Source organism: Lactuca virosa, chromosome 7, assembly GCF_052849685.1.
Source record: "Lactuca virosa cultivar CGN04683 chromosome 7, Lactuca_virosa_CGN04683_v6, whole genome shotgun sequence".
In the NCBI taxonomy this organism is placed as follows: Eukaryota; Viridiplantae; Streptophyta; class Magnoliopsida; order Asterales; family Asteraceae; genus Lactuca; species Lactuca virosa.
Window position 1 is genome coordinate 39,505,281 of NC_136432.1, and position 26,132 is coordinate 39,531,412.

Consider the following 26,132-nt stretch of genomic DNA (forward strand, 5'->3'; position numbering starts at 1 on the left):
TATGAAATCAAAGAATAAGTCAAAAATTAACTATGTAGTTTCATTTATTTATTATATCCTCTGCTTTTAACTTTTTATTAAACTGCATTCTATAAGTACTATTGTACTTTTTATCAAGCTAAATTCTATAAATACTATTGTACTTTGTGTTTTGTTTAACCAATACATTAAAATTTAACCATTAACAGTTTCTTTTTTTTTTCAAAAATATAGAAGTAAATAAATTAATTAATTAATTTTTTTCGGTAATTTACTGCAAAAATGAGACGAATAATCTTTTTGTTAAAATTCTTTTTTTAATTGATTCTTTTATGATTAAATCGTATTAATAATAAAATCTTCTAATAGTTAAAAAACTTTTTTCCTGGACAAAACTACACAAGTTTTTTTCATTAATGAATTGCAAAAACCAAATGGAATTCATTAATGAGTTGCAAAAAACAAATGGAAGATTATTTTTTAGGTTAAAGATATATATTTTTTGTAATTCAAAATTTCAATCGTTAAATGGAAAAGAAATCTTTCTTCAAACTGTTAGACCGAAAAAATTCCAAATTATAGTGGTTTTATAGAATCAAAGTTTTATGTTTTATTTGAAAAAAAAAAAAAAAAAAAAAAAACTCAACTTATATATCTATATATATATATATATATATATATATATATATATATATATATACATATATATATATATATATATATATATATGTTTTAACAAAAAAAAAATATAGTGTTTTTTTATGTAATATAGTCTTTTTAATTGCAACATTGTACTTACAATTTTTTCAACTTATCAAGCCACTGATAATTTAAAAAATCTATTTAATTAAAGTTTTATATGTTTGACTTTTTTTTCTTATTTAAACATTATATTTTGAAATTTTTATCCAATTATAACAGTGAAAATTGATTTGTATTTGGACGTCAATACTAAAATTGAGTATATTTTTCAAAATACAATGTTGTAATAGAAAGAAATGTAAATTAGATGCTATAATAATCAAATCAATAAAAGTATGTAGTTATTTCTTGCATTTAACCCTAAAAGCTACAAGTTTCTTTCGCGCATCAAAGATTCAATTTTTATAACGTCTTCAGGAGTGTCAACGCCATGAGCATCATGATCAACCTTGATGACCTGCTAAATGAAACCATCATTATTCTTCCCTTTTGTGGGTCCCATTTGAATAAACAACATACTTTTGTTATCATTGAATGTAACAAACTTACCATTTAAAATTAAAAAATGGTAGGTTTTGTTATATACTAAAACGGTTGATAATATATTAAATGATATAAAGCAAATAAACAGATAAACTTATAAGATGATATTTGGCTATATAGTCAAATGAAAAGGGTATTTTTGACAAAATGGTACCTTAATCTTGTAACCATTTTCGAGGACTTTGAGTTGTTCAAGATCTTCTTCTACTTGCAATGGAGTAGGAGGAAGCTCAGGATATATCTTTAGGAACTTTGCATCATAACTCTGTTTACCAAATCGCCCATCAAGTCGTTAATGGAAAATGATATATTATAATTATAAATTTACTTTTATTTATATAATCTTTCCAAAATCCTAAGACAATTGCTACGTTATATGTCTATATCACAAATGTCCAAAATACCCTTTGATAAGGACAAATAATGGAATCTTGTGGACCCAAATTAGTATTATCAAAAAAAGTTAATGATGAAAACTGATACATTAGTAAAAAGTTGAAACTTGCCAAAAGACGAAAGCTTGGACTTTTCATAAATCTGGTTATATTGTTTAATCAGTAAAATGGTAAAGATTACAAGTGATTTTCAGTATTTTGCCAAAGTTTTATATTGTAGTGTTTTTCAGCATTTTCACGATAACGATGCAATGAAAAAGTGAAATATGATGATTCAAAATTTTCAATCACTAATTACACAATTTTCGAAAAAAAAAATATCCCAAAATCTTGAATCTTTACCTGGATTCCAAGATGAAGTAAATAAGGGAACTGTGGATTGACCTTCCCTGACCTGTATCAAGTATCAACAACCATGGAGCTTCTGTTAAACAATTTGTGCCAAAAAAATTAAATAAAAGGGTAATTATGGTAACTCACTTGTTAAATGGAATAAGTCCCCTTGAAAAATATATTGCATAGCCACGATTATCCACCACACATTTCACTCGATTTGGATCACATGCATCTTCTGCTTTCAAAGATGTAACTGCAGTACTAAATACAGCATCAGGGGTTGCCTACAAAATGCAAAGGCATTCCATTTCCATTCCCACCATGGAATGGAATGAAAAATTACAATTCCATTCCATCATACCAAACAGAAGTGTGATTGTAACTTACTTGTAAAAGTTTGACAACTCCATCAATTATATCGGGCTCAATAAGTGGCTCATCTCCTTGAATATTTACAACAACATCATATTTCTTTTTAAGCTTTAGGAGTGCCTCATTGCAACGTTCGGTTCCTGTAAATTTGATGCAAGAAATAGGAATGTAAATTATAATTATAATTGAGTAAATTATTCATTATTCAAAGTATAATGATGTAATTAAAAAAAAATGAAAATATGATGCTATATTAAACAAATCAATGCTATTTAACCTTACCATTTCGACAAGATTGAGATGTCATTATGACATCTGCTCCAAATCCATGACAGCAATCTGCAATCCTCTCATCATCTGTAGCCACCACTGCAACATAGATTAAAGCTAGGGACAGTTTAGTAATTTTACATTTATCTCAATAATTAATTTTTTTACTGCTTATCCTTGATTGTTGATTTGTTTCTACAAATATATTCATTTGAATCCTAAATAATCATAATCATTTGAATAATATATTCAATTGATTGAAGCTCGGTTTTGATGGTGGATGTTTAAAGATTTCTTGTTCTATTTGGTCTCTATCGTGCTCTTCTTCATTGAAAAAGTTGGGTATAATTGTCTTTTGGTGGATTTTGAGATTGCTTTTCTAGCTTAAAAAGAAGATAGCTTATATATATAACTTTTTAGGAAAGAGTATAATTGTTGTATTGTAGATGATAACTTTTTTAATAGATCCATTTTGACAAATAATTTGTGCAAGGGATGGCGATATAAGGTCATAAAGTAAGGACCTATTTTTCAATTTGTCTAACTTAGGTTACTCTTTTTTCCAACATGTCTAGTTCTTTGAAAAGTTTCAACAAAATACAACAATTTGGTTAAATACAACAATATAAATTATTTAATATTATATCAGTTAAAAGTCAAAAAAATACAGTACATGCTAAACCCTAAAAGTATATCAGCTAAAAATCAACAAAGTATATTTAATAAAACCCTAGAAAGAAACAAACCTAATCGGCTCAATGTGGTAGCAAGTTTCGCTCTTTCCCAAGTCCTCTGAAGAATCAATAAAACCCAAAGGAACAGTTAGGAAAAAAGATCTTCAAATTTTTAACATAAATTAAACCTTGAAAGTGTAAATAATCATCAACACAAGCTTCGGGTAAATTCTCAATTAAAGTAAACACAATTCGAGAGTTGTTGATATATTAATTTGTGTGTACGTATGTGTGTGTTACATGATGTAGGAAGAAACCCTAGTAACAATAAAAACCTGAATCATGGGTTTTCCGAGGATTGGAACGAGAGGCTTGCCTTGGAATCTGGATGATGCGTAGCGAGCAGGTATTATCCCCACCACTTTGCTTCTGAATTTAGCAGATGGCCGAACATAGAGCGCGGCGTAACCGACGGCCATCGCGGCTGTTATCGCGGCTCCGTAGACAGCAACGCCTTTCACCGGCCATGAATAAGTGTTGTCGCCGGCGAAAGCAGCGGCCGGTTCGGGTTCCATATGTTCCCAAAATTCACTGGAGTTTAATTACTGTCATTAGCCCCGTTTCCACCCTCATGGTTAACTTATGCCTAATTCAACCATTAATTTTGGGGAAACTAACCCATATAAATGAAAATATTAATAATTTTTTTTGTCAGAATTTGTAAAATAATCATCTTGTTTGGAATGCACCGTTTCGGAGTATTAAAGTTTGTTTGGGTTGACGAGATATGACGTCTACAATCTAACATCGTATATTCCAGAGTGTATAAGTGTATTCCGAAATACATTCTGGAACATACGGACGCTGCAGAGCGAAAAGTTAGGTGTTTCTTTTGTCATTGTTGCTCCCATTTGAGAAAATTTGTGTATCGATAGCACATTTAGCATTAGATTATTGAAAATGAGTTCGTATAATCATTATTTTAAAGTATTTGGGTTGATTACAGTGGTTACTCGAAGTCTAGGATACATATTAATAAAATTTGTCTGTCTTTTCAATGTTTTAGATTAAAATAGTTATGAAGATGATTGATGATAGTGATGTCATATATATTTTTGGTTTTGTTAGTAATATGACTCATACTACAATACAATTGTTTGTTGTTAATCATGTTTTGGAAAATGGCGTTTATCGATTTGCACGGAAAAATTGTTATTGTGACAATGGGTCTTCCGTTATTGGATGTAACCAGTTTTGTAATTTATTACCTATGAGGCTATGATATTGAATCAATTTCCTTCTTACAATGGGCTTTTAAACAAGGGTGATGTCATGTAGAAAGGTAAGATAGTTGTTGATGATGGTCTAATATTTGAAAGTGATGAATCAGCAACTGATCAGACAAAATCAATGATATTGGTTGATAATGGTAATATACTTTCACATGGAAACCCGATGGAAACATTCCATTGTTTCTTTGAATATTATGGCTATGAGACTGGATTTGATGAGGGGGATATCAGGTCACGACAAACCCGTAAGGAAAATTACCCTTATTATTTTTTCAGATTTCAAAGAAAGCAAAAACTACTCATTGGGGGATGCATGATCCCTTACCATTGCCTGAATTCTCAAATAAAAATGTAAAACTTTTGTAGCCCATAATCACTCTTCGTATGTGAAGTTTTTTTTTCCAATGCTTGTTTATTGCTATGTTTATTTGCCAAGTTAATTATTTTTAAAGTTTAAGAGAAATGGGTTTTGGTTTGAACGTGATGCATCTTTAGTTGGGCGCGACACGTAGCCGCAATCATCCTAAACCCTAGGTAGGTCTTGGGGTTTGGCCTTATTTAAAGGCATTAATTTTTTACGTTTTGCTCTTATTTCCAACCTCCATCCTCCAAAACCATGTGCAAATAAATAATAGCCTAATCTATTTACATCCTTGTGTTTTTTGGTGCATTTAGTGATTCTTGGAGAAGAAACTGTAGAGACCCATTTTTATAACGAACGGTGAGTGCGGAAGTAAGATATCTCTAGATTAATCGTGTTTTTGTAAGTATGAACACGAAGAACATATTATGAGTTCATGAAAAAGACTAAGAACAAAGAGAAAATAATATTGATATTCATGAAGAACATGGTGGGAGAGAAACTCTCCCTGGGTGGAAGAACCCACCAACTTTCTCTCTCTAGATTACATTGTGAGAAGTGTAATAGTAATCTCTAAGAAAAGTAAAGTGAGCTAGCTAAAAGAATAAATGACCAACTCTCCCTTTATATAGGAGGGAGAGTATTTACACCATAAATACAATAAAGGGAAAATACAACCTAATAAACACTCATTATTTGTGGAGCATTTCCATGCACCAACATTCTCTCCCTAAATGCTTACAAATGATGAGAGATCCAATAAGTGATATAAGGCTATAATACAGTAATCCGACTAGCAAGTGTGGTAATAAAATGAAATCAAGTGCTGAAATGTCTCTGAAACTCTGAAGTGTCTGTGAAGTCTGAAACTGGCCATGAATCTCTAACAATGAAGGTCTTCGGCTTCAAAGCACAACCAATGAAGCAGAAAAAATAAGATCCAAATCTTCAAACCAGTCATAATCACCCGAAGAAGGAGGTCACCATGAGCAAGTAGAAGGTCCAATAAAAGAAACACTTCGGCTTCAAAAGTCTGAAAAACATCTCGAGTTCTCGAATCATAATACACTGAAATTCTTCAAAGAATAACCTGCTAAAAATGTGAAGCATCCATAAAATGAAGTCCGGATAAAAATAATGTGAGTCCAAAAACATGGTCCAGCAATTCCAAAAGTTTGATCCAAGGACCAAAAATAAGTGCCACGTCACATTGCCAAAATAATCTTCGTCTTCGACATATCACAAATCCAAACTCGTGAAACCATAAGATCTGAACCGGATGCGAACACAAAATCATCCTGTGGTAGAGTCCGAATAATAAATAATCTGAATCGGAAAACATCGAGTAATGCCAAAAATTTGATCCGTAAAGACCAAAAATAAGTGTCACATCGCATCACTAAATAAATAATCGTCTTCAAAAGTCTTCAAAATCCAAACTCAAACAATCATAATAACCAAATTCGGATGATATTCTCTCCCTATTTTTGATAACCAATGACCGAATATCAAAAATCAACAAATCATCGGATGGAGAGTGTCGGATACCAAGAGCTAATAGAGAAGCTCTCCCTAGATGTATGAAGGGTCTCGATAAGAAACGAGAAAGAGTAAAAGAGATACTCTTGCGATCATGAGGAGGCGGGTGACATAGTTGCTGAAGCTGTGTTGAGAATAATCTGTTGTGCCAAAAATATATCCAAATATCCAAACTGCGGTGCCGGAACACTTGAAGTGGTCTTCAATAGAGAATAAAGTCCACATGCTCAAGATACATGATTCGTCAACCAAAAATCAAGAGCGACAAGTCATAAAATCCCATAAGGTGAAGAATGCGAAACAACTTTGTTGATCAATCGCCGTTGCGGTGCAAGCATCACAAAAGAAAATAATAGGAAGTCCGACTGCGGTAGGAGTATTCTTCCAATAATAACCGGCATGAAATGAACCAATGTGACAATCCAAGGTTCGGTTGTGGCAAAAATTGGTGTTAAAAAAATTGGTGTAAAAAAAATTGGTTTTAATAAAAAAAATGGCTAAATAAAAATAATTGGTGTTAAAAAAAATAATTAGCTGAATAATAAATAATTGGCGTTAAAAAAAATTGGTGTTAAAAAAATTAACTGGAAAAAAAATAATAATACAAAAAAAAACTGAATAAATAAAAAAAATGAGGCTTAAAAAAAATAAGAAGGCTAAAAAGAAAAAAAAAAAAAAAGGGGGGGGGGGGGGGGGGGGCTGATGAGAGGGGATGAAAAAGAAAGGAGGGGAGAAGAAGGAAGAAGGAGGGAGGAGGGAAGGGAAGAAGAGAAGGATCCGAAGTTGAGGAGGGAGGTGATGCGGATCTGGGGAGGTGACTGCGGGTCTAGAGGCTGGTTGCGGTTGAAGGAATGGATTGCTGATGGGAAGGAGCAGGGTGCGGTCCAAACCGAGGTGAAATGCCTGCGGTGCGAGGAGTCCAGCCGCGCATGCGAGCTGCGGTAGGGCGAGGAAGCTGTCCGAAGTCAAATGGGCGAGTGCCTGCGGACCAAGGCTTCGGTCCGAGGCTGCGGTCTAAGAAAGAAGGGAAGCGACTTCGGTCAGCAGATCAGCAGGAAGGGAAGGGTAAGTTGCGGTCAGGAGGCTTCGGATCAGGGCTTGAGAGGGGCTGCGGGGAGGCTTCTTAAGAGGCTCCGGTAGGCAGTTTTTTGCTGCGGTTCGGGGCTCCGAGAAGGGCTTAACAGGTGACGAAAAATGCTATTTTTCCATGAAAAATGGTACCGCAAAGGCCATTTATTTATATTTTAATGAGGGAATCTTTTTATAAAGCATTCTAAGTCAAATGTGGGACTTGGGAAGGCAAAAAGAAGAGTGTGCAGGGGGTTTTTAGGGACAAAAGGTGATGGGAAAGGACAATGTCACATGATTTTTGTCTTTTTGAGGGAGCAAATAGTGGAATACTCTTTACCCAAAAGAGTAACAATGACAAGGTGCTTTATACAAACACATATTACGTCCATATTTCTTCAAAATAAGATTCACAGCAAGAATAAAGAGGAATAAAAGCTTCATACCTCAAGAATATTTTCAAGCTGTTGGGTAAAAAAAGGAGCACCACTTCAAGAAATAAATAAGCCTAATATTGTGTCTTTTCTTCCAAGATTAAAGAGACTCCTGGAGCATAAATTCTTCAACTTTTGAGAGACCACAAAATTAATTTCTTCTCCCATTTTTCTTCATTTCTTCAACAACAAAAATAACAATTTTTAAGAACATCTTTTTCCAGCAACAAATAGAACGAGCAGCAGCAGCAACAATTTATTTATTAATAATATTTGAGTCAACCCGGAAGATAGAACTAAGAACGAACTTCATAAAAAAATTCCGGTAAGAAACCCGAAAAAAAATTTCTTGCTGAAACACGGAAAAATCACAAGATAATCACCGAACGGGAGTCGTTCCCTTGAAATAATCGTGAGATCTTCAAGGTACGGCTCTGATACCAGTTGTAGAGACCCATTTTTATAACGAATGGTGAGTGCAGAAGTAAGATATCTCGAGATTAATCGTGTTTTTGTAAGTATGAACACGAAGAACATATTATGAGTTCATGAAAAAGACTAAGAACAAAGAGAGAATAATATTGATATTCATGAAGAACATGGTGGGAGAGAAACTCTCCCTGGGTGGGAGAACCCACCAACTTTCTCTCTCTAGAGATTACATGCTGAGAAGTGTATTCTCTAACTAAGGAAAAATAAGCTAGCTAAAAGAATAAATGACCAACTCTCCCTTTATATAGGAGGGAGAGTATTTACACCATAAATACAATAAAGGGAAAATACAACCTAATAAACACTCATTATTTGTGGAGCATTTCCATGCACCAACAGAATCAAGTCCTTTGGTGCCAAGAGAAGCTAGATCTAGTGAAATTTCAACCTTCAGACACATCACTAAGCTCTGTAAGTCATAAAATTCCTATCTTTATGGATTTAGCTTATAGATCTAGGTGTTTTATGTTTTTTGGTCCCTTTTTGTCATGTTTTCTTTGGAGTTTGGAAAACTCTAGGTCTAAAGGTTGTTTAGGATAGTTTTATGGACCCAATGTGGTAAATGGAACGCAGGATGTAGTCCTCTTTAAGCTATGCAATAATATTTCAACCTTTTTTTTTGCCTCTTTATGAATCTAGGGTTAATGTTGGCATTGGGTGGATTGGGATTTGGGTGAATCTGCTCCCTTCACCAATTTCTTCAATTGCCCTGTAACAGGGGCGGACCTATGAGTGTCCCGGGGGGTCCCATGCAACTACTTCATTTTTCCGTATAAGTGTAAAAAGATTAATTTTCTGTTAGCATCCATCTATAAACTTTAGATGTATATATATATATATATATATATATATATATATATATATATATATATATAGGTGTTCCATAGGTCAAAGACAAAAGCAGAGTCGAAGTCTAGTGGTTAAAGTGCATAGGTAATAAACAAGAGGTTACATACATTTCCACATATTATTTTGGCAGCATTACCCTTTCATTCGTTATGCTTATAAAATTTAAGCTTGCAACCAATTAAAAATACTCTCATTATCATTAACAATATAAATTAAAAACCATGTATATAATATATGGTTATTAATTAGCAAAATGACAATTCGGATATACCGATATCTTTTTCTTTTCAAACCGTTAGTATGATTGTTCATAAGTTCGTCTTACTATGTCACATAGCAATTTCTAATCAAAATATATGGATTTTAAGCATAACAAATATGTAAAATATTATTAATCAGCTAAAATTAGGTAATGCTTTTTAGCAATTTTTAAAACACTTAAAACTATTTAAAAAATAGAAAACCAGATCAATTTGGATCATGAAAACTCAATTAACACAAAAACTAGAAATCCTAAATGTCATAGATGTGAACATGTTGGTTTTGATACCACTGTTAGGTTATGAGAGTCATAAGATAACGAAAGGGACAACGGTAGCAACATAAAACATAACCATTATAAGGACCTCTGCTCACCAAATCTAGGTAACCAGTACATAAAACGAAACACTATATAAAGAAAAACATACACTTGAATTCTTTGGTTTCTTTGATTCCGTCAGTTATTTGAACTTGGAGGATCCAACGTAGAATCCTTCTCTTGTGATCGCACCAAGATACAAACAGCAAAATGAAATCACCTAACTAAAAGCACACCACGAATCGAAGCAATCTGAATCTGGAATTGACTATTTGCGGCACGAAGACTCCTTCTTCGCGTCGTGGTAATCGACTTCTAGGTTTTTTTATGAAATTTGAGAGCACCTCCGGATTTCTTAGGGACTTGACTAATTTTCCAACCTTTTAATCAGGTTTTAGGCCTTTCTATTTATTGGGGAAGGATTCAAACCCTAAAAGATAAATATCATGGCTTAGAATAATTATCTCTAACTTTGGTAATTATCATGATATTTAAATCCTTTATATGGAACATGCCAGAATCTCTAGATTCATTTAATTAATTAATCTATTAATTGATTAACAAACTAGTCCATATAATTAATTCTCTTTTCAGTTCTACTCATATTTGTTATTGTATTTAACCTAAAAGGATACTGCTATATATAGTAATATTATCGACTTGTTGTGGTTATGGGCACCATTCTCCAACAATTTATGCAAATGATAGATATGCATGCTAGAATATAGGTTAAGGACCTGCTCTAGGATTGCATGTTGAGGAGAGATGCCTTAATTGCCACTATGTGACTGTTTGCTATGTGCTACTTGGAGTCTATGTTAATATTAGCGGGTGGTTAAGTGAATGTTATAATGTTGTATGCAATTAGAATAATATAACTTTAGAATTATTGTTTTGCCTTATTGCACGTTCCTTATTTGGTTGTTGTCTTAGGGTAGGGTCATTTATTTGAATGTCTGCCTCCTTCTCGATTACGTATGATTATGCATTCACGAGGCGACTTTGTCAATATTAGTGGAAACTTTATTCGACATGAGAGTGTTGGGGAATAGTAAGTCTAAGAAGTTTAGTGATATGGGTGTGTGTAGACACGTACATGTATGATAAATAAAATGTATAGTAAGGTTGTAAGGGGCAACTTTTAAACTTTAAGGTAATTCTTTGAACAATTACGTATATGTGTGGAATGTAGTATGAGTCCATACTACCAAAAGCAAATGATACATACTATTCAAATAAAATTAACCATTTTGGATATACTAGGATAAAATAATTAGGGTTGTAAGGGATAACTTAAAAATGACTATTTACATGAGGAGTTTTATAAACATTTTAGATATATTAGCATAGATTAGTTAAATTTATATGAAAACTATTAAAATAAAACAAGTCATTAGATATGTCATTTATTTAAAGATCAAACCTAATGACATGTATGATAAGCTGATTTTATGTCATAAAACTAACCATTATAAAGGCTTGTTATCAACTGAATAAAATAAAAAACTAGACAAATTATATAAATGGTCCATGTTGGTTTACCAAAAGCCACAACTTTAGTTCCTATTAATTTTTTTTTTGATATGAATGGTCCTTATGTTTTCTAAACTTGCATGAATAGTCCATGTGGTTTCTAAAACTTGCACAAATGGTCTATGAGCTACATGAAATGACTTATTTATCTTTTCTTAACTTTTGTTATCTTGTTTTAATACTGAATTTAATTATTACAAAAAAGCCTACCTATCCCCACCCCCACTTCTTTCTTCCCGTTTTCTCTCTACCTAACACCCATATTTTGATTCCTTCCCCCGTCGACTGCCCTAATCCATCCCCAAATCGTCGATCATAAACAATAAATACCATTGATCCCCTTCATTTTCACCACCACTTCTCACTTGGATGGAACTAAATTTTCTGCGGTTTTCATCGGACCCGAAAGCGCATGATTGGTTGGGGATGTCGTGGGGAGTGACAGTGACGTCGTTCGCCTCCAAGGATGAGAACAATCACTCGCTTGTGTATAGATTAGGCGTAGACTTAAACCCTATATCAAATGAAGAACAAAATCAGAAAATTGGGAAAGAAGTATCATGATTATATGTATCAAACGAAGCATCTAGAACCAGATGTCTATAATTATCGTCCATCTACTAAATCAAGATCTTCTTGTGGTGGGTGCATTTCCCAAACCTCCGGCCACTTCTTTAGACTATGTAATGGTACCTGTAACAATTGGGGGAAAATCAATTTAAGTTGTATTGTAACATCCCAAGATTTTTCATTTGTAGTCTTTGGGGACGGAAGGGTGAAGCCATGAGAAACATAAGGGCTAAATTGCAATTTTGGGATCAACAGGGGTACACTGCGCCTACATAAGGGTACGTTGAGCGTACTAGGCGCGCCCTAGTACGCTGGGCGTACACTTATGTATGCTGAGCGTACTCATGACAGAAGGAAACCCTAATATTTAGGGTTAGGGGACTATATAAGCAACATTATGAGCACCAAACCTTCCCATACCCTAACCTCCACTGCTTAGAGTCGTTTTCCCCAAACCTTAGCCATTTCCTTGAGTGTTTGAGCTTATTGAGTGTTTCTTGAGTGCTTTAAGAAGAATGTGTTGCATCAAGGAGTTGGAGAAGAAGATCAAGCTTGTAGATCTGAAGTTAGGTTCTGTCACACCCCCAAACCAAGGATGGCGGAAACGTACGGGGGTGGCGGACTTCATGTATAGTATCACAACAACGAGTATAATAGTGCTCAAAGTAAATACAACCATCATAAATATAATTGAAAAAAATTACACCATAGTATGAGTTTACATGTTTCAAAATCAATTACACTATGATGACAAAAATGAAAAGTTTGACGATTCAATGTCCCATCCTCAAAAGCTGTTGATTTCCTGTTTCACTAATTTCCTGAGAATACAAGTAATTTCGAAAAAGTGTCAACAATTAAGTTGGTGAGTTCGTAAGCTTTTGGATGTAGAGTTTGAAAACCTTTGTTTATAAATGTAATGTATACTTCAAGAAAAATCCAATATTTTCCTTATAAAAAGTCGTGTAGTCTTAAATCCCAAGACCGAGAGTATGTGTGTATTTCGTACTTATAACGATGTATGCAGTTTTAGATAGATAAAACCCCTTTTTAAAGTAGAATTTTCCCGTAAACTTGAAATGTTGTTAACTCCCTATGTGAGTCGTTATAACCATACTATAACTAGAATGAACCTGCTACAACGTTTTTCAGACGTCAGGATCTTATGACTTTTGTCACCCGTAGACCTGCAGGTCCTGCTGTAGCTACCAGCAAGGTGTGGGGTGTCAATTCCAATATAGATCTATACAGAATTATCACGCTCTCCCTACAAGAGAATCTGGTTATAACTTGCAGGAATTTTAACCCGTACTCTAAGAGTACAATTGAAGAATTATCTCACAACTTACGTTAACGAGTTTACGTGTGGTTTGAATGTAAAACCTTTTCCGTGGTGGAAGTGAAATCTCCCTTTGTGTAATAAATTCGTGATGTGAAATCCATAAACTATACCTATTATAGTTTATCATATAGTATATGAAAAACCTGTTTGTATTGAGTGTAAAACCTTTTCCGTGGTGGAATTAAATCCCCTTTCTACGTAGTATGTTTGTATTGTAAACATCCATAAACTATACTTATTATAGTTATTGTACTTATTTGAAGTGTACGAAAACCTTTATCATGAATGTCTAATTCTTTTTATGATGTTAAACTAACACGAAAATACATTCAACATTTAGAAGCTTATGGTTATACACTTTGCTCAACATGTTACAAAGTGTTGTTAATATTGTAAGCTAAGTAACTTATTTTTAACTTTCCTACACTGTATTAGAAAAGTCACAGAAAAATCATACGAAGTTGAAAACTGAATCCATAAACTCTGAAAGTTTAGAAAATGTGACTAGTTTATTCATAATTTTTATTATGATTTTTAGAAGTCTCTAACTTGTGTAAAAATCCTCATATTCACAGACTGGTCCGAATTCGTTTCTGGATTGATAGCTAGTTTTATAAAAATTACCATAAATTGTAGAAAAATCGTATGGAGATGTACAAGTAGTCATTAGAAAGGTATAAACCTGAACTACTTGTATATAAAACAGTTTTGAAAGATATTAAGTTTAAGATGGTCAAAACAGTCCGTGAATAGGACTCAACTTTTCTGATGAAAGCTGTTGTTTGAGTTTAGTTAAGTTTTTGGTGTATTAACTTGTATTCCCCCCCCCCCCTCTTTAAAACTAGAAGAAAACATGAAAATTTAGGGGTATGAACTCACCTTGAGTGATTTTCTGAGATGAATGTGGAAGAAGAGAGGTTTTCAAGTCAAGAACACTTGGGAGGTGCTTGAAGATTTGAAGGTCCTAGGCACAAATATGACGATATTTGTATAAGAGATTCATGATTTGAGTGAAGGAGTGTAGAGTATTCAAGTGTAGGATGAAGATACTTACCAAGACTGGAGGAAGATGCTCAAGAACAGCCTTGAAATCTCGAGTTCTAGAGAGGGAAAGTGAGAGAGAGGTGTTTGCTTTTTGGTGAGACAGTGAGTAAAGTGGAAGGAGAGATGAGGGTTTTCTAGCTTTTGATCAAGATATCTTGCTGGAGGGGAGTGTGAGAAGATAAATAGTTGACTAGGTAGGGAGGAATAGTGTCTGGAGATTGTCATAAGTGGGTATGGGGGATAGCTTGTGTCATACTCAATGAAAAGTCAACACTCCAACATAATATCTTACACAATAGATATTATTCCTAGATTAAGATTTCCCCCAAAATGTGATTAAAATGTGAATATATATGGTCTTATATGCCAAAATATGAGTTTGGGTGAAAATCCCATGTTAAAATCATGAAAAACGAGCTTTAAACATGAAAGTACTCGAAAACCGGGATCAAGAGGCGAACCTGCGAGGTCTGAGGTGAGGGTTCGGTCCTTGGAGCTTAGAATTGAAGGTAGGTTTGGTCTATGGGCTAGAACCGAAGGTAGGTTCAGTCCTAAAGGCTTGCACACGAACTTGTCAAGGAGGGAACCGAAAGTAGGATGGAAGCGAAATTGACCGAGAGCAGGCGGGGTTTCGGTCTGAAGGGACTTGATCCGAACCGAAAGTAAGTTTGGTCCTCAAAGGGGAGTTCGGTTCTTGGCAGTTTCGGTTCCTAAGAGGTTTCGGTCCTTAAAGCTAGTTTCGGTTCTATATGGCTGATTTTCAAATAAACTTCTCGTTTCAAGCGATTTTGACTAAGTTAAGAGTCGGGATCCCCCGGGTGATTATAAAAAGTTGAAAGAGATTTTGAGAGAGATTTGGGAGAGAGAGATATAGCGAGAGAGATTGAGAGAGACTTTGTTTGTGACCTTTGCGAGTGTTTAACTTCGAAACGCAAGGTTTGTAAACCCCGTTTTGCCTTGTTATGAGTGTTATACGCTCCCATAAGGTATGTATTAATGTTTTATCGAGTAGTTCCATCACTTACCCTGATTAGGGTTTAGATTTTCTGAACACGTGAAAACTCTAAGTGATACTTTGCATTAGGATGGTGTGTTGTACAATAGTAAACATAATGTAAACCCTAATATACAAGGGTTAATTGAGTTGGCCGGTTTGACTTGTTGACTTTATTTGGCTTTGACTTGACCAGAAAGTGACGGTTGTCACATCATCCCCCCGTTAGAAGGAATTTCGTCCAGAAATTAGCACTTTGACTGGGACTTCAATAGTTGGGGAAGAGATGTGGGTATTTTTGTTTCATTTGGTTTTCGCGTTTCCGGGTGAACTCAGGTCCTTGTTTAACGTTCCAACGGACCTTCACAATAGGGATGCGACTTTGTTTTGTTCTTTTGATCTCTCGATCCACGATTTCTACCGGTTCTTCCACGAAGTGGGGGGCTCTCGTTGATTTCAATATCGTCAAGAGGGATAACAAGAGTCTCGTCGGACAAGCACTTCTTTAAGTAAAACACGTGGAAGGTCGGATGTACATTATTAAGCTCTCGGGGTAGTCGAAGTTTGTATGTCACTGGGCCAATCCTGGCAAGGATTTCGAATGGCCGGATGTACCTTGGATTTAGTTTCGCACGTTTACCGAAACGTATCATTCCTTTCAATGATGAGACCTTTAGTAGAACTCGGTCACCAGCCCGTAATTCTGAGGGTTTGCATTGCTTATCTGTGCAGCTCTTTTGTCGCTCTCGAGATGCTTTCAGTCTTTCTCGGGACTCGCCCTTTTGCTAGTTGTGTATCTCCCCTTTTAGCCCAGTGCAACGGTGATCTGCATTTTCGGCTATAGAGAGCTTCAAATGGTGCAACCTTGGTGCTAGTGTGATAACTGTTATTGTACGAGAATTCGACAAGTGGTGAATGGGTATCCCAAGCTTTACCAAAGTCAATCACACAAGCTCTTAGCATACCTTCCAAGGTTTGAACAATTCCTTTTTGCTCTGCCTTTCGGTTTGTAAGTGGTAGGCCGCACTCATATCCGACCTAATTCCCAGAGACTTTTGGAGTGATTACCAAATTTACGAAATGAATCTACTGTCTCTATCGAAGGTGATGGACATTGACATATCATGCAGTCGTACAATCTCTTTGATGTATGTTCTAGTCAATTTCTCCATCTTGTCGGTTTCTTTGATTGGTAGGAAGTGCGTGGTAACTTGGTTATGAATTCCATGGTTATCCGCTTCCATTTCCTTTCGGGTATCACTGGTTGTTGTAGGAAACTCGAAGGCTTCTGTGATTCCACCCTGACCTTAGCACAAGTCAGATACTCGCCCACATATGTAGCGAGGTCAGCTTTCCTACTCGGCCACCGATATCGCTTTTTGAGGTCCAGATTCATCTTGTCTGAGCCTGGATGAACGGAGTAGCAAGTGTTGTGTGCTTCGTTTGTGACGACGTTTCTAATTCCACTAACTTCGGTGTCCAAATCTGGTTCATAGGATAACGTGCCCTGCCTCTCTTGCCTTCTAGGTTCTTATGATCGGTGATGATTGTACGCTTCGTGTCGTAGAGATAGTGCCTCCAGATCTCTATGGCGAATACTACTGCTCCGAGTTCGAGGTCATGCGTGACCTAGCCGACCCCATACGTCTTTAGTTGTCTTGAGGCATAAGTAATGACTTCTCCTAAAAGCGCTGCATGGTGTCTGCTTTAGTGATTCTCGTTTGTCGATTAGTTCGGTAGGGAGCATATGGGTTTGGTTTACGCGACTAGAATCATTCGAATGGTAACACGTCCACTCGTACTCCTGGGTAGCCTTGTCCCGAAGTTCATGGTAGGACTCGTACCTGGTCCATCTATCATTAACTCGCGCATATAGGTCGTATGTAATTAAGGCTGGTAAGACGGTCGGATGGGTGACTCTGCCCCAAGTCCACAACTAGACACGGAACAGGAAATAGGGCGGAAGCACACATCCAATGTCCGTAGAATCTTAATTATATATTGTGCTCGCGTATACACTTAGTAGTGATAGGCTAACCGTATTCGTCCCAAGCCTCCGTGCTTGATCTTGACCTGCTATGCGAGTGATATTCTCGAAGGGTTTACTAGGAATACTTTGAAAAGGTTTCGGAAGGTATAATGCACCTCCAATGAGTGCTTCGGGGTTTCGCAACGAGGGATGACCCGGAGGTCCATGTCAGATTTGTGTTTATGAGAGACGAGGGTTTCGATATTCAGCGGTTTAGGTGAATGGTCTTTTCGTAGCACATTCAATTGGGAAGGTAAGGATTAAACCAATCCAAACCAAATGACGACAACGAATCTTTTTAGTAAAACATGTGTTAAGTTGTATTCGTACGAAATATCTATTAGGGAGATAGAGCATCATGTGCTTATTGTTAGTATGTTCTGTATTGGTCGGTGTTATTATTACTGTAGATGATTCACATTGCTGCTACTAGTACTGATAGTAAGAGTGTTTTGTTAACTAGCGATGATACTTCATATTATGATCCCTAACAGGTTCTCTATGATCGCTCGATGTATATGAGTGTTTTGATTCGATTAAACGAGAGTGTATTTTTAACTGCTCTTTGAAAGACAAAAATCTTAGCAAACATACCACATACATTACAAACATATGATACTTAAACGTTATTGTTTTTGAAATATCCCCAAAAGTCCTAGTAAGGTTCCTTGTTGCTCCTGTTGGTTCGGTTGTCACACTCCTCCTGCTCCTCCGTCATTCCTCTCAGTTGGACGGTCTCTCTTGAAGTGTCCCGTTTCACCGCATAGGTGGCATACTGGACTTACAATGGTATTGGTGATTGAAGCAATGAGTTGGGCCTGAGTCCTGCAGAAGCGGGCAGTATGCCCGTTCCTGTCGCAGTTTTTACAGTGCAATACCCTACAAACCCCTTTGTGATGGTAGTTACACTTGCTACACTTTGGTAGTGTTCCCATATATCGTCTTACCGGTGTTTGAGTGACAGACGTTGTGGCTAATGTCGAGGCATGTGTCGTGACTGCTGTTGTAATTGCAGGGGCAGCCACGGATTGTTGTCTTTAGCGCGTTTTTGAGATAGGTTGCGCTTCTTTTTGTCCCAAAACTCTTTTTTCTTGCTCTTAGGTTTGTGGCATGAGGCGCCTTCGTTGGTAGACACCCGATGGTGTTCTTGATTGTTACTGCGGTTAGTATTGCCGACACCGCCTTCGCCTCCGTTGGCGTTGTTCGCATTGAGTTGCGTCATGACGGCTGTCACGGCTGTCGTGACTGCAGCTTGAAAAGTAGCAGAGTCTATCTGCAGAGTTGGTGCCTTGCTTGTTGGCTGGTTACTTCCTTGTGAAGACATAATCATGTCGTATGGCGAGAAACGATCTCATGGGTAATGATGGTCATTATTAGTGATATTCTTACAATATATATATATATATATATATATATATATATATATATATATATATATATATATATATATATATATATATATACATATATAAATTTCGCCCTTTTCTGTGCTATTTTCAATGTTTCTGCTAAACATTTCTGAGATGGAGTTATGGTAGTGGATAGGAGTAGGTTTGTACGAGCGTTAAGTTTTACTCATCCTAGGATTATCTTTGCCCAAACACACTTAGCTGAGGAGTTCTGATGGGATCCGGTGCATTAGTGTTGGTATGATCGCACCCTATAGGCCCATGCAAAAGGGACCTTTCAGCCATGACGTTTTAAAAGGTGAGATGAAAATGAGTCTTGAATAAGGGTTTATACGTCGTGAGTTATTTATCCAAGTTTATCTTAGTTCTAAGTGTATCGTGTTCCGATTTTTCATGGTGTTTTGAAATCAATTCATGATGAGAGTCTATATATACTAAACTTATGAATTTTTAGTAGTATTGTTCCCAATGAAATAATATGCATGCCTATTTCATTCGTATGATTCTAGTATATTTAGTTTTTAGCGAAATTTTTTGTTGTTCCTGATGCAGGTCTACACCACATCATTGCAAGGGAAAGTTCGGACTGCAAATAAATCCCTCGACTAGTGTAATGACTAAATCGCAGGGTCAAGCCTACACATGGAGGAGAGTACCATCAACGCATACTCATAACCCAATCTACAAGGTCTTGTGAGTAATATGAACTCTACTCATGACGATCCGTCCCTTGTGGTGCTTGAAACGAAGTCGATGCATCCTATAGTTCTGCCAACCTACGCTCGGCTGCGACCACTCTCTCTTCGAGTGTCGAGTGTCTATCCTAAAACTCCTTTACCTTTTCCCGAGCGGTGATAAGGTCCTTAATGAGTTGGTCTCTGAAATAGCAATCTCCTTCTAAGTCTCGAGTTTGTGAGATGGTAGCGTTTGTAGCAGCGCGCAACTCCTTAACTCGATGTTCGTGATCTGCTGGGTCATCACCGGGAGGGCTCTGTCAGCCGATCCCCCCATGGTTGAGGTCATTGCAACCTCGTTGGTCTCCAAATGGCGATCGTTGTCGTTGATGGCGACTCCACCCATCGATCAATATTGCCCAATGGGGCACAAGTCCGATGTAGTCGAAACGGTTTGCGAGAACCCTGGCTATGTACGGAGAGTTGATGACCCCTGGCTCCACTTCCGACTCTTTTCCTATTCATCCACTATCTTCCCGGGTTCGGAAAGTAGGGGTCTCCTGGTAAGTAGAATCTTGCTATGATGTCCGTGCGAGAATAGGGGTGGGGTAAAAGGTATATAATAATCATATTCCTAAAAATACTTATAGGGGTTTGATCCTCCTTAGTTACTTCTATAATGACATGGTGCATACCAATTACATATAACAAAAGATATGATAGACCTTTGAATAAGTAAAGGAATGATCACAGATTCTAAGTCTATGATATCTAAGTTATATATAACTTTAGCGTATTCACTTAGTGATTATAGATCTACTAGCAAGAATCTGTTTAGTTTTCACATAAGTTATAGTACCACAAAATACTCCTATAGTATTTTAAATGTTATGTTTAGTTCTTAACGATTTTCTTGTATGGGAAGTTTTTAGGCTTATTGCTCACTACGACCATTCCCCGGCATACATTAGTCACACCTTGGATAAATATAGTTGATCAGGCTATATTCATCCCAAGTCTGATTACATATCCCAAGGTCTACTCGTAGTGTCCAACTCCTCATTTTACTTTTGTATCAACCTAGATATGACACTATACTCCATGTGTGCATGTACTCATACTTTTTAACAAGAAACTATTTCATTTCTAAAAGTATAGTTATTTGAAAATGTTTAATCAGAGACTTTAGTCCCAATGCATTTATAGTTTGTATATCTTATGTGGTTCGATATACTTAGTTCACTATAAACAATGCTCTGATACCAATCTGTCACACCCCCAAACCAAGGATGGCGGAAACGCCCGGGGGTGGCGGACTTCATGTATAGTATCACAACAATGAGTATAGTAGTGCTCAAAGTAAATACAACCATCATAAATATAATTGAAAAAAATTACACCATAGTATGAGTTTACATGTTTCAAAATCAATTACACTATGATGACAAAAATGAAAAGTTTGACGATTCAATGTCCCATCCTCAAAAGCTGTTGATTTTCTGTTTCACTGATTTCCTGAGAGTACAAGTAATTTCGAAAAAGTGTCAACAATTAAGTTGGTGAGTTCATAAGCTTCTGGATGTAGAGTTTGAAAACCTTTGTTTGTAAATGTAATGTATACTTCAAGAAAAATCCAATATTTTCCTTATAAAAAGTCGTGTAGTCTTAAATCCCAAGACTGAGAGTATGTGTGTATTTCGTACTTATAACGATGTATGCAGTTTTAGAGAGATAAAACCCCTTTTTAAAGTAGAATTTTCCCGTAACATTGAAATGTTGTTAACTCCCTATGTGAGTCGTTATAACCATACTATAACTAGAATGAACCTGCTACAACGTTTTCCAGACGTCAGGATCTTATGACTTTTGTCACCCGTAGACCTGCAGGTCCTGCTGTAGCTACCAGCAAGGTGTGGGGTGTCAATCCCAATATAGATCTATACAGAATTATCACGCTCTCCCTACAAGAGACTCTGGTTATAATTTGCAGGAATTTTAACCCGTACTCTAAGAGTACAATTGAATAATTGTCTCACAACTTACGTTAACGAGTTTACGTGTGGTTTGCATGTAAAACCTTTTCCGTGGTGGAAGTGAAATCTCCATTTGTGTAATAAATTGGTGATGTGAAATCCATAAACCATACCTATTATAGTTTATCATGTAGTATATGAAAAACCTTTTTGTATTGAGTGTAAAACCTTTTCCGTGGTGGAATTAAATCCCCTTTCTACGTAGTATGTTTGTATTGTAAACATCCATAAACTATACTTATTATAGTTATTGTACTTATTTGAAGTGTACGAAAACCTTTATCATGAATGTCTAATTCCAGCCCCTTCCACCCTTCTTTTAGTCGAAAAACAACCCACAAAAACCATCTATTATGATGCTTTGTTGTTTTTGTTGCCATTGAAGAACCAAAACAACCCCTGAAGAGGTTGTTCCGTTAGAGAAAACAACCGTTGATCAAGGTGCGTTTCATTCCTTTGATGATCAATTCAGGCCACCCGAGACCCCCCTCTCAACACACTACACATCCACAACAGTCCTATGTGAGTTTTATTGCATTTCCCATTGAAAGGAGCCCTAAAACCGGCCAAAAACCACCGTTATGCGCCACCGTGTCCAAGGGCGTGTGGAACTCCTGACGAACCACCTACAGTGACTGTTTTGGGTTGAAAACTGTTTTCCTAAATCTCTAACATGCTTGTCTTTCATAATATGTGTTTATATCGTCTCCAGAGCATCTCGTTCAAAAATTCGAGTTTATGACTTGGTTTCCGATTTCCCGAACTAAACGAACTCACGCGTCTAGGGTGAGTTTCTACGACCCTCTTTTATGATTTTCAAGTTTGGGGGAGAATACATGTGTATTTGTTGAAGTTTTGATGATTTAAAAGTTTTTATTCACTAAAATTCATCATATTTGGTTATTGGTTAAAGTCTTGTGAAAACACAACATAAAAGACTATAACTCACTAAATAATCATACAAGTAGAATGCTAAATTATGACATACATATACTTTGTTGTGAAATATGATTACAAATGTTAAGAAAAATCAAAAGATCAAAACTAGGTTGTTACAAGGGTACACGTATATTTGACAAATTATAAAACCATACACTTTGTTATATATCTACCCTTCTTAATAAAAGAGTAGTTACTGTGCCACATGTCATTTTCTCATAATTTTGATTTTTCTTTCTCTTGTTCTCTAAAAATGACACGTGTAATTTTCAATGATTTTACTTGCAAATTCAAAATAAAATTCGTAATCCCTAAGGTGTGACACGTGTAAAAGGTGTGACATGACTTTATTTTGTATAACTTGATATTCAAAATCTTTATATAAAATAAATTTTTGGTCATAAAAAGAGAAATCTTGATATAAGTTTGAATCACTTATATATTTGATAAGTTTTGTACTTTTGGATTTGAACAAACAATATTTATATAAGAATCCAAAAACACTTTTGAAACTCGTTTTGTTTTATACTTTTTGTTAAAAAAGTATGTTTTTAAAAAAAACTGGTCATCCAAATAAATTTTATAAATTACTTTTAATTATAGTGGTACATGGTGTCAAAACCTGTAGAACTCACCAACAATTTTTGTTGATGTATCTTAATGCATGTGTTCTCAGGATTATAAACAGTCTGGAAGAGTTTGCACAGAAGACTTTCTGTCATTTCACTATACCTTTGTAAGCTTCATATTGCAGGCGTGTGTTGTGGTTTTGTATTAGTCATCGACAATGTAAATTATATTTTGGTAATAATAAAAGTTATTTTTATATTGTTTAATGTATGTTCAATTACTGTGACCACTTATTTATTTCGCGTACCTCGGCGTTTCTGTCGGCGGTCGGGGGTGTGACATTACCCAATTCATTAGCAACTCATTTCCAGCTGGTGTTAGGGTTTATAGAATTCCATGTGGATCACGTAGGTTCATTTTCTAAACTAATATTTCTACCCTATGACCGGGTTACAAAAAAAACTGTAACACCCATAAAAATCATGCCAAATTTAAACTTTTAAATTCATTTCAAAACCATTAATCATTACACAACTTGTTTTCAAAATGTATAATATCAGAATATCCCAGAAACATAAACATAAATATGAGGAGTTGTACGATCATGCCTTTGCCTTGTCGCGATCCCCTGATGTACCTGAAACAATAAACTGAAACTGTAAGCCCGAGGCTTAGTGAGTTCCCCCAAAATACCGATACACTGCACATAACACATATACAAAATAACAGCATGTACTGGGTCCACAGCTTGACAGACTGGATTACCCATGGGCCCACAGTGTGAGTCTGGATTGTCTTCCGGACCCACAACTCACATATGGATTGCCACCGACCCCACAATACGATTTTCCCTCTGTCACAACTGGCATTTTTGTCAGGAAATTCTGTGATCATGTAAACGTCATCTATGATAATACTTGTAACTCTGACTTGATATCATACACTATGTTCACCCTATGACCACAAACTTAATCAAGATTCACATGTGAAGTTCAAAACTCTACATAAAGTATCCAAATAGTCAATTGGGGAGTTGAAAACCCTAGAGATCCAGGTTCAAGTTCATTATGGACTAGGATTTCCTTATTGGGCCTAATGGACCAATAAGCATTCAATTCAACTATGTTGGGCTTAGAGACCCTATTTGGATTCTGAATGGACCCAATTCATAAATCTATAACATTTTGGACCATTTGGGCTTAGAATGATTCATTCAAACCCTAATGGGCCTTATTGGGCCATAAATGAATTAATTTGCCTTAATGGGCCATAAATTCCCTTTCTTTCTTTCAAATGGTCCGTGAACCATCTAATGAGCCCAATGGGCCGAAAAATAATATTGGGCCTATAAAATTCGATCCATCCAAGAGTTTGGGCCCAACACCATTTTCTTCATCCCACTAGGCCCATTCTCGGCCCAAGGAGTAAAAAAAACAAGATAAATTGTGCACTTGCCACCTCTTTATTGCATGGTGGATCTCCATGCACATCACCTCACTCCCTCTCTCTTCTCTCTTCTTCTGCTCGGCCGAACCTCACCCTCACCACTTCATTTTCTTTCAAAAATCTTTCAAGAACACTCTCTCTAGAAAACCTCCTATCTTCTCCAAATTTTCGAAGATCTAAAGTTGTTTCAAGGAGATTTCCACCAAAAATGATCTTTCTTTGGTAAGTTCCTACATATCCAAGTTATATAACTTCATTCTTATGTTAAGAAGACTTCTCCTAAACATTTTTGGTGACCACACTCTTAGAAAACCCCATAAGTTCGAGATCTATCCAAGGAAGGCTTGCTAGAGCCGAAACCACTTCCATTTCTTCTTTAAAACCGAGGATAACAAGCAAAGGTGAGTTCATACCCCCCTTGTTTTTGGTTTTTACTTGTTTTTGGGGGAGAATACAAGTATTTATGTGTAGATCTATGTATTTATGCATGTTATGTGTGATTTTCTTGGCTTTTGTTGTGTTTGTGTGATAAACTCGACGGATCTATAAAATTCTAACAAAAATAAGTGAGATTCACAAACAAAAACACTCTAGACACCATACTACAAAGTTAAAAGTGTTATAAATGCCTAAGTTGTGAAAAACAAAACAAAATCTTGTATAAGGATCATTTTTGGCAAATAAACAAAAGTTTGGGACAAAGGTGACACCTACGGTTTTATAAGGACTAAAAGGGTCACATTTGCGTAAAAAATGATTTTTTTATAACAATCATACTTTCCAAATGGTCAAAAGTGTAAAATTGTGTATTTTGTGCCTTAATGTGGGCCTCACGGCTTATTGGGCCCAGATTGCAAAAATATCAAATTTTGGGGATTAAATTGTTGTTTAATCAAAACTTGAGCCACAAATGAGAATAAACGAGATTAGGGGCTGAAAATGACACTATCTCAAGATTTGGACCAAAAATGTTAATTTTATAAAAATTGGGCCGAAAATGTCATTTTATTCAAATAAGGGCAGAAATTGTAATTTTCTGCAAAAATGGACTGGAAATGTCATTACATGTATTTTTGGGCCAAACCCGTCAATTACTAAACATTTGGGGCGAAAATATAAATTTATGGACTGAAATGTTATTTTAAATAGACCAAAATGACATTTTAGGTAAAAATAAGCCTTTAAATGTTCAAACTAGTTCCTAAGGGACCTAAAGTGTAATTTTTAATAAATACGTGTTCAAATTATAGAATATTGACGTATCAAACTAAAAATATCATTATAACAAAACATTGGACTTTTTATAACGGTATGGATAAATAATTCGACTAAACGAAATATACTATAGCAAATAAACGAAATACAACAATGGTGTGATTATTGGGCCTACTATTTGCTATACATGTTTATTGGGCCTTCGTGATCTAATTACATGTTTATTGGACCCAATGTATTCATCGCATGTCTATTGGGCCTCAGTGACCCAATTACATGCTAAATGGGCCTAATTTAGCATTTACATGTTATTGGGCCTTAGTGGCCCATTTACATGCTAATTTAGCCTGGAAATAACTTACACGTTTAATGGGTCATAGTTTCCTTTTCTTCATGTTTGTTGGGCCTTACCTTTTCATTCCATGCATCATCTAGTGTTCGAACTTCT

General features: G+C 35.8%; 1 protein-coding gene across 2 annotated transcripts; it reads right to left on the reverse strand.

The window, feature by feature from the left end:
• Nucleotides 1-926: 926 nt before the first annotated feature.
• LOC145125008 (3-deoxy-manno-octulosonate cytidylyltransferase, mitochondrial-like) lies at nt 927-3,956 on the reverse strand. Of its 2 annotated transcripts, none has more exons than XM_079060496.1 (8): nt 3,607-3,956; nt 3,344-3,389; nt 2,610-2,696; nt 2,343-2,467; nt 2,100-2,239; nt 1,962-2,013; nt 1,379-1,489; nt 927-1,141 (listed from the first exon to the last, which is right to left on the reverse strand). In XM_079060496.1, exons 1-8 carry the CDS (start codon nt 3,844-3,846, stop codon nt 1,049-1,051), a joined length of 894 nt encoding a protein of 297 aa, XP_078916622.1. In that variant the 5' UTR covers nt 3,847-3,956; the 3' UTR covers nt 927-1,048. The 2 variants fall into 2 exon arrangements, with proteins under 2 accessions (XP_078916622.1, XP_078916623.1); XM_079060497.1 differs by having other exon boundaries at nt 930-1,138; nt 3,607-3,952.
• Between the last annotated feature and the right edge of the window lie 22,176 nt (nt 3,957-26,132).

Excerpts from the sequence above, each read along its gene's own strand:
- LOC145125008 (XM_079060496.1), bottom strand. The coding sequence starts at position 3,846 with ATGGAACCCGAACCGGCCGCTGCTTTCGCCGGCGACAACACTTATTCA. Across the intron at positions 2,240-2,342 it reads GAGTTGTCAAACTTTTACAA|GCAACCCCTGATGCTGTATT; the intron begins GTAAGTTACAAT and ends TGCATTTTGTAG. Across the intron at positions 2,014-2,099 it reads GGACTTATTCCATTTAACAA|GTCAGGGAAGGTCAATCCAC; the intron begins GTGAGTTACCAT and ends TACTTGATACAG.